The 12,234-nt window shown below is 43.5% G+C and overlaps 1 protein-coding gene across 7 annotated transcripts in view; it reads left to right on the top strand.

Moving 5' to 3' along the window:
• The window catches only part of OSBP2 (oxysterol binding protein 2), a 273,029-nt gene that overhangs the window by 257,673 nt on the left and 3,122 nt on the right, over positions 1–12,234 (top strand). For all 7 annotated transcript variants that reach the window (XM_074206362.1, XM_074206361.1, XM_074206355.1 and 4 more), the window contains 5 exons: positions 3,379–3,499; positions 8,809–8,912; positions 10,548–10,643; positions 11,048–11,232; positions 11,928–12,151. In XM_074206362.1, coding sequence (XP_074062463.1) covers positions 3,379–3,499; positions 8,809–8,912; positions 10,548–10,643; positions 11,048–11,232; positions 11,928–12,151 — 730 coding nt within the window. The remainder of the gene's footprint in view (positions 1–3,378; positions 3,500–8,808; positions 8,913–10,547; positions 10,644–11,047; positions 11,233–11,927; positions 12,152–12,234) is intronic.

Consider the following 12,234-nt stretch of genomic DNA (forward strand, 5'->3'; position numbering starts at 1 on the left):
CATTCTGTACAGCAGTTGGAACTATGCTCAAAGGTCTGTTAAAACATGTATATACTCCGACTTAGCAATGCTATTACCAAGTCTATATCTCAGATTTTTTAAAAAAGGGCTTATATATTAAAAAAAAATTTACAGCAACTCTTTTCTTTTGTCAAAGAGTTGGAAATTGAGAGGATGCCCATCAATCGGGGAATGACCAAACAAATTGTTATGATTGTGATGGAATGCTATTCTGCTGAGGGAAATGATAAACAGAAAAACCTGGAAAGACTTACCTGATCTGATGCAAAATGAAATTTACTGTATATAAAGTTATAGCAATGTTGGAAGGATCAGCTGTGAATGACTTAGCTATTCTCAGAGATACAATGATCCAAGACAACTCTGAAGGATTTATGATGAAAAACACAGTCTATCCCCAGAGAAAGAGCTGTTGGTATCTGAATACAGATTGAAGCTTACTTTTTTTACTTTATTTTTCCTGAGGTTTTTTTATTCTGTATTTTCTTTCACAACATAACTAATAAGGCAATGTTTTGCTCGACTACACAAGTATAAACTATATTGAATTACTAGCCTCCTCAATGAGAGGGTGGGGAGAGAAGAAAGAGGAGAATTTGGAATTCAAAGTTTTAAAAACAAATGTTAAAATTTGTTTTTACATGTAACTAAGAAAAATTTTAAAAAGCTTTTTTTTCTATCTGGCATGGGTCAGACTTCCTCAAAAACTTAATCATGGTCATTTCATAGAATTCAGTTGAGATTGTATTTTTTTCCTATTTAAATTGTTACCATCATTTTATGTATCTCTTTCTCCTGATTCTGCTTCTTTCACTTTGCATTAGTTCTAATAAATCTTTCAGTCTCTATTTTTAACAGCTTAGTAATATTCTATTATATTTGCATGTCACTTGTTTAGCCATTCCTCTGTTGATAGCTATCTACTTTATTTCCAGGTCTTTGCTTTTACAAAAATAGTTGCTGTACATAATTATGTGTATTGGGGAGCTTTTATTTTTACTGTTGACCTCTTTGGGATTGATTATTGTCTTTCATTCTTGAAGAGGACCAAAATGACACCACCATCTTGGGGTCAAGATACAGTTTATGTGACTGATGAGACCTTCTAATATAAACTCTGAAAATTCTACCTCAGATTGGGCACAAATGGTCCATATGAACAGTCAAAATGAAGAGGTCTTGAAATTTATACATCTATTTCTTTTGAGTTGCTTCAGTTCTAATGCAGCGCCTTCTTTGATGTAGGTTATACCATGCTGAGCAGTCCTAAGCCAGTGTCTCCCAGTGAGTCCAGAGTTCTTCAGAGGGGCTTTGAGAAGGTCTTTGTGTCACTTTTTTTTGGGGGGGGGGTTGCAAGGCAATGGGGTTAAGTAGCTTGCCCAAGACCACACAGCTAGGTAATTATTAAGTGTCTGAGGCTGGATTTGAACTCAGGTACTTCTGACTCCAGGGCCAGTGCTCTATCCACCAAGCCACCTAGCCATCCCCTTTTGTGTCACCTCTGACTTCTGTGTGAGGTCCAGTGACCTCGTATGAGTTTGCTGTATAAACAGTCTTTTAGACCTGTGATGGAAGATGCCATCCACATCCAAAGCAAAAACTATGGAATCTGAATGCAGATCAAAGCACACTAATTTCACTTTTTAAAAATTTTGTTTTTATTTTATCCTTCACATGATTTTTCCCTTTTGTTCTGCTTCTTCCTTCACAGCATGGGAAATGTATAATATGTATAATATGATTATACATGTATAACTTATATCAGAACAACCCTGGAGTCAAAAGGACCCGAGTTCAAATCCAACCTCAGACACTTACTGTGTGACCTTGGGCAAGTAACTTAACATCAGTTATCTCCAGAAAAAAAAAAACAATGTTGAAAATTATTTTTACATTATAATTGGAAAAATAAATATTTTTAAATTAAAAAATCAAAATAAATATCTTTTAAGCAAATAGTCAGTTGTCATACAAATAACAGTTACAGTACAGTAGAGTTACAGTAGAGTTTAAAGGCTGGCAGTTCAGCTTGAGAAAGGACCTCAGTGTCTAGTACCTTATCTTGCCAGGTAGTTTTTGGTATCTTCCTAAGACAGTTCTAATGGAAGTGATTCTGTTCCCTAGCATGTCACTAGTAGACTGTCCAGGTTTCATAGGCATAAACAATGAGGTCAACACAAAGGTTCTGTAGACCTTCGGTTTGGTGGTCAGTCTTACACAATCTCCTTTGGAGCATCCCAAACACTAAGCTAGCTCTGGCAATGCATCCATCTGCCTTATCATCTAAGCGCAAATCCCTAGAAAGTATGCTGGTCCCTGTGCCGAGGGAAGTGACTTTAACACAGCATTCAGAGTTTCTCCATTTATTATGACCAGTGTTTCCACATTTGGATGCTACTGTCTGGTTAATAATCTCTCTTTTCTTGGTATAAATTGTTAAGCCAAAATTAGCACAGAGAATCCATAGTCTGTTACATCTCAGCTTCAGAGGTTACATTGAGTTTGTAATAAAACGCCACCTTCACTTTCTTCTTGGCTTGTAGTATCCTGAAAAGGTACATATTTTACCATCAGCTGACCTTGTTGCCATTTTTGTCCTCCTTGAAAGCATCCAACTCCAAGGCTGAAAATATCATGCTAAAATGCATGGGGCCAAGCACATAGCTCTCTGCTTCACTTCCCTGTGACTGGGAAAGGATGAGAGAGCATCATCCACTCTCCATGACCCAGGCAAGCATACCGTCATGAAACTGATAGCCAATACTGATGAACTTTTCCAGGCAACCAAATTTTACCATGGTCTTCCTCAAGCCTTCATAACAGGTCAACGGCTTTGGTCAGATTGATAAACATTGTATACAGACCTCTATTATGCTCTTTTGTTTCTCCTGGAGTTGTTGAGCAGCAAACACCATTACCCTTTCTGAAGCCTTACCAGTTCTCATTTGGATGAGTATCTTTCAGATGAAGGATCAGCCTGTTAAGAAGAACTCTGGCAAGAATCTTGCTGGCAGTGACCAAGAGCGAGCCACCCCCTCTCCTACCCCCCACTCCCATGATTGTCAAAGGACAACCTATTTCCCTTTTGTTTATAGAGATGGACATTTGAGTTAGGTGGCAAGTGGAGTCTTGGAGTCAAAGAGTTTGGACACTTGACTCACTTTCGTAGCATTATTCCAAATTGTTTTCCAGAATAGTTATACCAGTTTATAACTCTACCAGGAATGCATGGTTGTATTGGCATTTCCATAGGTCCTCTAACATTGACTTTTCTCATTTGGGTCAATCAGTTTTCTGGTGATGAGGTGAAATCTCAGAAGATAGTTTGAATTTTTCTTATTATCCTGTTGTTTTAAGGTGAGTCACCATCCTCCTGCAGCAGCCCATCATGTGTTATCCAAAAATGGCTGGTCCCTGTGGCAGGAAATCACCATCTCCAGCAAGTTCCGGGGCAAACACCTCTCCATCATGCCACTAGGTAAGACTATGCATTTTCAGTGAAATAAAGAAACCAATTAGTTACATACAGAAAATGATACATTTAGCAAATCATGCAATTGCAGAACCAATCAAGTTCAAGGTTCCCAGTAACCAAGGACCTTGACTATTGTTTTCTACACAGTTAATATACAATTTGGAGGGAGTTCAAAACATGTAGGAATTGAATGTACTTTATTCGTGGCAGGGATTGGGAGACACTGAGGTAAGAAGGAGGGGGTAGTTTTGTGATGTCCTCTAAGTTGGAACAGTCCTGTGACTTTTGCAAAATCAGGTGATTTTCATGAAGTGTAGACTTAGCTTCACAAAATGGTGAATAAAAGGCAAAATGTAATGATTTATGCTACCAATGCCCTGTTCAGGTGACTGCATGGACCACCAGGTCTTTGGGATGGCTTATTGCTTTCATGGTTCTCTATGGACCATGTCAGAGGGGTAGCTGAGGGAAAGAATTTTCATTTTGTGGAATTCATTTCAACATAAGCCTCTGTTTATGTGGAAGGCACTGGGCTAGGTGCCAGAGGCATCAAAGAAAAATCCAAAGATTGGTTCCTGCCCTCAGAGGGCAGATTTACTGGCAGGGAAATCAAGACAATGTTATCTGAGGAATGAGAGAGTGATCACCAATATGGAATTCAGGAAAGATTTCGTGACTAGGAGATGCTTGAGAATTTGCAAAGAATTCTAACACATGGAAGGGAGAATAGAGTGTTTTCAGGGAGGGTGCAGGCTAAGCAAAGACATATGGGTAGAAAGTAGAACAGTGATGAGACCAGTATAACCTGAAGGAAGAGGAGTAATGTGAATTGAAAATGGGAAAGTGAGTTCCAGCCCACTACAGGACTTAGCATTAGAATTGAGAAGCCTTCTAGAGGTGTTGACTATGATAGCTTTTGTGCATTAGAAATATTAATCTAGTCACTCTGTGGAGGATGGACTGGAGACAAGGGAGACTGGATGTGAGGGATGGATAGTCAATGGGGTGAGGCTTAGATTAGTAACTAGGGTGGTTTTCACCTTCCTAGTGCAGAGACAGATGGATGTGAGATGACATGTGAAAGCAGGATGGACAAGACTTGTCTAGACCAAAGGGAGGCAGCAAAGAGGACTAGAAGTAAGGGAAGGAGGGGAAGAGAATGACTTTATTATAGGTCCATTGAGTCTTTAGTGTCTTGGACACTCAGGTGGAGCAGATAGTTTGTTATGGGGACTGAGGTTCAGAAGAGAAATTAGAATTTTCTGTCAATTTGGAAGTTATCTGCATTGACATGATTCTTGAGTTTGAGAGCACTGAAAGAGATCGCACTGAAATAATAGAAGGTTGAGGGTGGGACATTGTAGGACACCCCCCCACACCCCACCCCCAGGGAAGGGGCAGGAGAAAGGTAATGATATGGGCAGTGATCCAGCAATACTCGGGTGCTAAAGGTGGTTAGACTGTCAATCAGAAAACACAATAGTTGGGAAGATCCATGAGCAAGGGGTGCTAGAGTGGTCACCAGAATGTCTGCACTAGACAACCCCTCCCTCTTGTCTGCCGTGCCTTCTCTAAACTCCTCTCTGAAGGGCCTTGTCTTACCCAGAGAAGACTAGAAGTGGAAGTTGCTTGTCCACACTAAGCTCCTAACAGGGCTGGGCTTCTACCCAAGGCACTTCCCAGCCATTCACCTGAATTGCTCTTTCAGGGATTTTCTGATGATGGGACTCAGTTCTAAGGAATGTTTCACTGTCTCAAACCAAAATATCTTATCCTTGTTCCACTCCTTGTGGGAGCCCCATTCTGTACCTTCCCAGAGAGTCCCAAACTTCTTCCTCAGTTAATTGGTTTTTAAGTCTGTTTCAGGAAACTCCATTGACTTGGGTAGGCATTTTTCCTTAGATGAGTCCACCAGGGCATACTGCCTCTGTACCCCTCAGCTTGGACCTTCTTCCCCTCTATAGGGGTCTCATTAGAGGTCTGTGGATGCCTTCTCTCTCCCTCCTCAGCTGACCTCAAGGTGCAGGGTCATTGAGTTTAGAGCTGGACGGGGACTTTGGAGATCATCTAGACCAGCTCCTGCCATTTGCAGAAGAAACTGAGACCTGTCAGAGTGAAAAGTCAACTAGCTTTGAAGTTCTCTCCTGTGTGTCTGGTGTACTGGAGACACAAAGAAAGTACATAGAGAGACCCTATCCTCAGAAAGTTCACAGTCTAATGGGAGAGGTGTGTACAAACTAGTTGTAGGTAGTCAGGAGGGGTTTTAGTGGGAACTTAAGAGAAGCCAAGGAGGTCAGAAGGCAGAAAGGAGGAGCAAGATTGTTATAGCCTGGGGGAAGGCAGGAAACATGCCCCCTTGCCCCATTAGTCCCGCAGAGCCTGGGAGATAAACTTTTAGGATTTGCTCCCCTTCTAGAGGCAGGACCAGTGACCTCCAGTGGAGGAGGTTCTATCCATCAACCATTTTTTCCCTGCTCTGTGGAGAGGGTTATAGGCAGGGATCTCCTTAGCATTCAAGCTGGAGTAGAAGGACAGAAAAATGCTGAATTCTGATTAGATTCAGAATTCCTGAAGCTTTCTTGTACTCTATCCCCATCAAACCTAAGATTCTGTAATTCTGAGGGCCAGAGTCACCAAGGCTGGGCATGGGAGTCACAAGAAGTAGGTTTTGAATCTTGCCTCTGATGAACAGTGTGATTCTGAACAAGTCACTTCACATTTCAGCTATGAAATGGGTTGGTGATACTAGTGTCCATCCCAGGGCTTTTATGAGGGAAGAGTTCCACAGACCATAAAGGAGAAGCTAGAGATGGGAAGGGTGATGGCAATGACTGTCTGTCTTTGTTTCATATTTTTATTTATTTATTTATGTTTTAGCTTTCTTTTTACATTTTGAGTTCCAGATTCTTTCATTCTTTCTCACACATCCCCTTATCATTAAAAAGGCAAACAATATAACAGTTATTCACGTCAAATCCTGCAAAACACATTTCCATATTAGCCATATCAGAGGAGAACAGAAGAAGCAAAAAAGAAAGAAGGGAAGGAAAGAATCATACTTCAGTTTGCACTCAATTCATCAGTTCTCTCACTCAAGGTTCAAGGTGGATAGCATTATTTCATCATGAGTCCTTTGGAATTGCTTTGGATCATTAGATTACTCAGAATAGCCAAATCTTTCCCCATTTGTCATTATTGCAACATTGTGGCTACTGTGCACAATGATCTCCCCGTTCTGCTCACTTCATTTTGTATCAGTTCATATAAGTCTTTCCAGGTGTTCCTCAAATCATCCTGCTCACAATTTCTTAGCACACAATAGTTTTTCATCACAATCACATGCCACAATTTCTTCAGTCATTCCCCAAGTAATGAACATCCCCTCAATTTCCAATTTTTTGCTACCACAAAAAACTGCTATAAATATTTTTGTACATACAAGTCCTTTTCCTTTTTCTTTGATCTTTTTGGGGGTATAAAGTGATCTCAATTTGCCTTTCTCTAATCAATAAAGACTTAGAGCATTTTATTTTTCTGAAAAATCCTTTGATCATTTATCAATTAGTAAATGTCTCATATTTTTATAAATTCCTATATGTTTGAGAAATGAAGAATTAATTTATCAGTGAAAATTATTAAAATTTTCTGACATTATTTCAATGATACCCTTTAGCAAAATGTAGTTTCTCTGATTATCTCTCTGTCAGGTCTAAACTTACTTTTGCTTTGTCTAAGATCATGATTGCCCCTCTGCCCAATTTCCCACACAATACAAGGATTCCCTCTTAGGTCATTTCTGGCTTCCTCAATACCTTTGGGGTACAATAGTACACACCCTTGACACCCTGTATGGGTGGCCCACATGGGGCCCAGCTTCAATGATAATTCAAAACAGATCTGAAAGGTGAATTTCATGGTCCTCATTCCTTAAAATATGGACTGTCAAAGCTCAGAGAAAGCCTGGAGATGATCTCTCACTGACTTTCTGTTCCCCTTACATCTATGTCACTCTTTATACTTTTGAAAGGAGTTTTAAAAAATTTTATTGTGATCTTTTGATTTTTTTGCATCACTTTGGCTCTATACACATACATGCACACACACACACACACACACACACAAAGAATAACTTATAACTTCATAATGAATAGCAGTTCAGCAAAGTCCACCAAACCATCTACCTAATCTGATGAGTATGCTTCCAATATTCCTCAGGAGGGAGAGTGAGAGAATATCCTTTCTGTGCTCTTCTCCAGGGCCAGCTAGCTATGGCAGTTAGAATGCTATAGCCATCATTTTAAGTGTGTCTCATGTTGTTCTTCCCATTTTACATTGTTGTTGTTGTCACCATGTATGTTTTCAAAGCATTTTCAGTACAAAATCTAATTTGACCCTTAAAAGAAAAAGAAAAGGAACCATGTGTACAAAAAATACTTACAGTAGCTTCTTATAATGACAAAGAATTGGAAACAGAGGATTGGGATGGAGTATACCATTGTATGTTAAGAAATGATGAAGGGAGAACAGCTAGATGGCGCAGTGCATTGAGCACCAGCCCTGTAATCTGGAGGACCTAAATTTAAATCTGGCCTCAGACACTTAATAATTACCTAGTTGTCTGGCCTTGAGTAAGTCACTTAACCCCATTGCCTTGCAAAAACAAAAAGAAAAAAAAAAGAAATGATGAAGGGGATGGGTTTCAGAGAAACCTAGGAAGATTTGTATGAACTAATGCAAAAGTGAAGTGAGCAGAACCAAGACAGAAAAACCAACTTGAAAAGACTTTAAAACTTTGACATTGATGATGAAACTGATAAAGAGCTGGTAGACTCTGGTTTCAGAATGGGGACCTAGCTATTAGAAGAATTTGTTTTGTATAATTATTATTATCCAGATTTTGTTTGTTTTCCAGTGAGAGTGGGCTGGAGAGAAAGAAAATCTCTTTTTATTGAAAAAAAACATTAGTTTGACTAACAACCCCGTGAGGTAGTTAGAGAGAGAAGGTGGTTGGGAGAGCCAGGACTTCTGGCCTGGTGTTGAATCCCTTTCCGGACTCCCTTATCTTTCCCCAGGTGAGCATTGAAAGGGCGGGAGACAAGGTCTCCATTTATTAGACCAAATACAAGTGCTTAAATATCCTTCCTAGTCCCTGGTCCACTCCCACTCCCATAGCACTTAGTAAAACAAGGCTCTGGTGCTCAAGGACACTAGGTGATGAAGGTTTTCTGTACTCCCACACACAACAGTCCCTAACAGCCTGGCCCATTTTTCACTGGGGAAGCCATGACTTCTTACCTTTTTCTTTCCCTCAGGTGCCATTCACCTAGAATTCGAGGCCAGTGGGAATCATTACATCTGGCGGAAAAGTACCTCTACTGTGCACAATATCATTGTAGGCAAGCTCTGGATTGATCAGGTCAGAGTGGTCCACCCTACCTCCAGGGGCAAGACCAAGCTGTTGTTTTCTAATCCCAAAGGAGTGTGAGGGCCCTGACAGTATTGTAAAAAAGATGATAGAGGAAAGCTCAGTAAGTCTAGGGTCTGAGAGTCTGGATGTAGCCACTGACTCCCTGGGTAACCTTGGACATGTCATTTGACTCTTGGGGGCCTCCAAGATCTCTTCTAGCTCCAACTCTAGGAATCTGGAATCCTCTGAATGTGAGAGCATAGGAAGGGTCTTAGGAATGTAGGAGGTCAGCTTGTGGCAGAGCAAGTTTGAGATTTGAGATCAAGCTCAAAGCACCTTTGGAAATGGTCAGTCCAGCCCCCTCCCCTTTCAGAGAGGAGGAAATGAACCCTAAATATACACCAGGAACTAGTCACAAAGCCAGGACTGCAATCCAAGCTTCCATGTGTTATCATCCAGCTGGTACAGAGCATTTTGTTTTCTACCATCCCTTCCCTAAAAGAAAAGATGAGGTGTGAGGTACCTTTGGCCCAGGGGTCTTATGCCTGGGACACCTGCCTCCCCAACCCTCCCCCAGGAAGTAGGCAGCTCCGTGGGCTTACCTGACTGCCTCAGGACTGGGCTTTGCCAGACTAGTGTTTTGGAAGCTGCATGCTCAGAGGGCCACCCATGTCTTGGTACCCTCCAGGTAGTCAAGAACCTGCAGGCAGAACCCTTGGGAGCACCAATGCAGCCCTATCTTGTGGTCACTAGAGCTAGCAAGAATCCTTGATAATTGAGAAAACTGAGACCCAGAGAGAGGAATGGGCTTGTGCAAGATCACACAGGTGGACAGTGGTTGGATGGCCCTGTCCCAGGAGGGAGGTAGGGTGGAACCAAGAAGTCAGGGAGGAAGCTACTGTAGGACTGGAAAGCCGATCCTCACCCCAGGCATGGTCCTCCTTTTAGCTGAGTTGGGCATAGAGACCCTAGGATAGTCCCACAGAATACAAAGTAATTGGTAGCCTGGGGGAGGGCAGATCTGGGAAGCTCCTAGAAGAAGCAGCCCTGGGGTTGATCTCTGAGGGGAACCCCCTCTTGTCTACTGCCCCTAGAACAGTTCAGATACTGTCAGTGGGACAGTTTCCATCATTGCTGAGCAGAGGGGCTGACAGCCTCCAGGGGAGCACAAAGGAAGGGCTGAGACAGAGAGCTGAGAGCCAGAGTTCCGCAGGATCCCCTCAGCAAGCAGCGTGCCCAGACTGTCACTGCCAGGGAGGCCTTGGGCCTTGAACCTGGCTCTCCATTCACTCTCCCCTTCCCCTTGCTCTCCCTCCTGTGGGTTCCAGTGTTAAGTTCCTCTAAAAACTCTAGGTTCTATTTGTGCCTTGGTTTCCATACCTTATGCTCAGTGCATTCTGACAGTGCCTGTGGAGTAACTTCTGCAGTTCTCAGCTGAAGCAGTCCCTTCCTTCTCGTGCATGGTAGTGAGAGGTCTTGCTGGGGAGGGGGGGAGGGGATTCCAAAGTGGCGTGGAATTGGGAGTCGACCTGGAAGTGCCCACAGCTGGAAAGGTGGGGCCTTCAGTGGGTGAGGAGTAGATAAGGAACAAGATCCTTCCTCCTGGGGACCCAGGGACTGACTTCTCTCTCCTGTGTTCTATAGACAGGAGACATAGAGATAATTAACCATAAGACGAAGGATAAGTGTCTACTGAAGTTTACACCCTACAGTTACTTCTCAAAAGACTACAACCGAAAGGTAGGATGGCCAACCGTGGTTGGGGAGCTGGTGGTCAGGGATTGTGGTAAAGAGAGCAAGGAGAAGGACTGTCTGATTTTCTGTCATTTCTGAGGTCCCCAAAGCCAATACATTCATGAGAACTGGGATTGGCTTTAGAAAACAGGATGTCAGTGCTGGGAGGGGCCTTAGAACAGGGGATGGTCAGGGCTGAGATAGGTCTTAGAACAGGGGATGGTCAGGGCTGAGATAGGTCTTAGAACAGGGGATGGTCAGGCTTGGGAGGGGCTTTCCAATGGGGGATGTAGAAGTGAAGTCACCTCATCAGTCAGCTCTTGGCAGAAACCTCATGGGTAGCTGCCCCAGACCTCTGCAGATTGGGCCACTGGACTCCCAAAAGTGACAGGTCCCCCTCCCTGCTCCAGGTGACAGGTGTGGTGACAGATAGCAAAGAGAAAGCCCATTATGTCCTGTCGGGCTCCTGGGATGAGAAGATGGAATGCGCCAAGATCATTCAGAGTAGCCACAGCAGTTCCAGCACGGAGGGCAAGCAGAAGATGGTCTACCAGACCCTGCCAGCCAAGCTCCTGTGGAAGAAATACCCTCTACCGTGAGTGAGCCCCCTGCCCAACCCAAGGGCTAAGGAGTGGCTCCCTGACCTCACTAAGCCACTGATGATAAGTGTGGGCTCCTCCTTCAAGGCCACAATCAGCTCCCCAGAACTACCTGGGTTGTCAGCTGGGGTTGGGGTGCAGCAGCCAGGACCCAAGCCCCTGTGGGTTGAATAACAGCTTGATAAGGTAGGAAGTCACTCACTTTGGGGTCTAAGGACCTGCCTTTGCCCTTGGCTCTTCCACTGATGATCAGGTAACTCAGGATCAGTTGGTTTCTTTCTAGAAATAAGAACCTGGGACCAGAGGAACTCTCAGGAAGCCCAGCCCAGCTAGGCCAGCAGGGCCTCACCAAGCAGTAGGGCAATGGTTGACCTGTGTCTTGTGCTTATTGGCAAAGCTGAAAGCAGAGCACTGAGGTAGTGGAGCTCCAAATACCATTTCTATTAGGGCATTCTGCCCTCCAAGATGAACCAGTAGTAGGAGGGGATCAAGTGCGCAGATTTGTGTACACAAATGTACAGATCCTATCTATGTGAGAAATACATAAGATAAAGCCAGTGTTCTATACTTGAGGGTTCCTGACTCCAGAGGAGCACCCCCCCATGAATCTTTGAATTGGGCTAGGGGTGGCCAAGGGTCTTGGGGATGGGGCCTCCTCCAGCTGACCATTCTCTTGATGGCCTTGTTGCAGTGAGAATGCTGAGAATATGTATTACTTCTCTGAGCTGGCCTTGATCCTTAATGAGCCTGAAGAAGGTGTGGCCCCCACAGACAGCAGGTGGAGGCCAGACCAACGCCTCATGGAGAACGGCCAATGGGATGAGGCCAATGCTGAGAAACAGCGACTAGAAGAGAAGCAGAGAATAATCCACCGTAAACGTCTGGAGGAGAGTGGCCAAGACCAGCTGGAAGAAGGTAAGCCTGCCCCCCCCCGTGATACTGGTCCCCACCTGCTGCCTCGGAGAAGCAGGGTGGGGGAGCAGAGGCCCCAGGCTGGA

Source organism: Macrotis lagotis, chromosome X (genome assembly GCF_037893015.1).
Source record: "Macrotis lagotis isolate mMagLag1 chromosome X, bilby.v1.9.chrom.fasta, whole genome shotgun sequence".
NCBI lineage: Eukaryota > Metazoa > Chordata > Mammalia > Peramelemorphia > Peramelidae > Macrotis > Macrotis lagotis.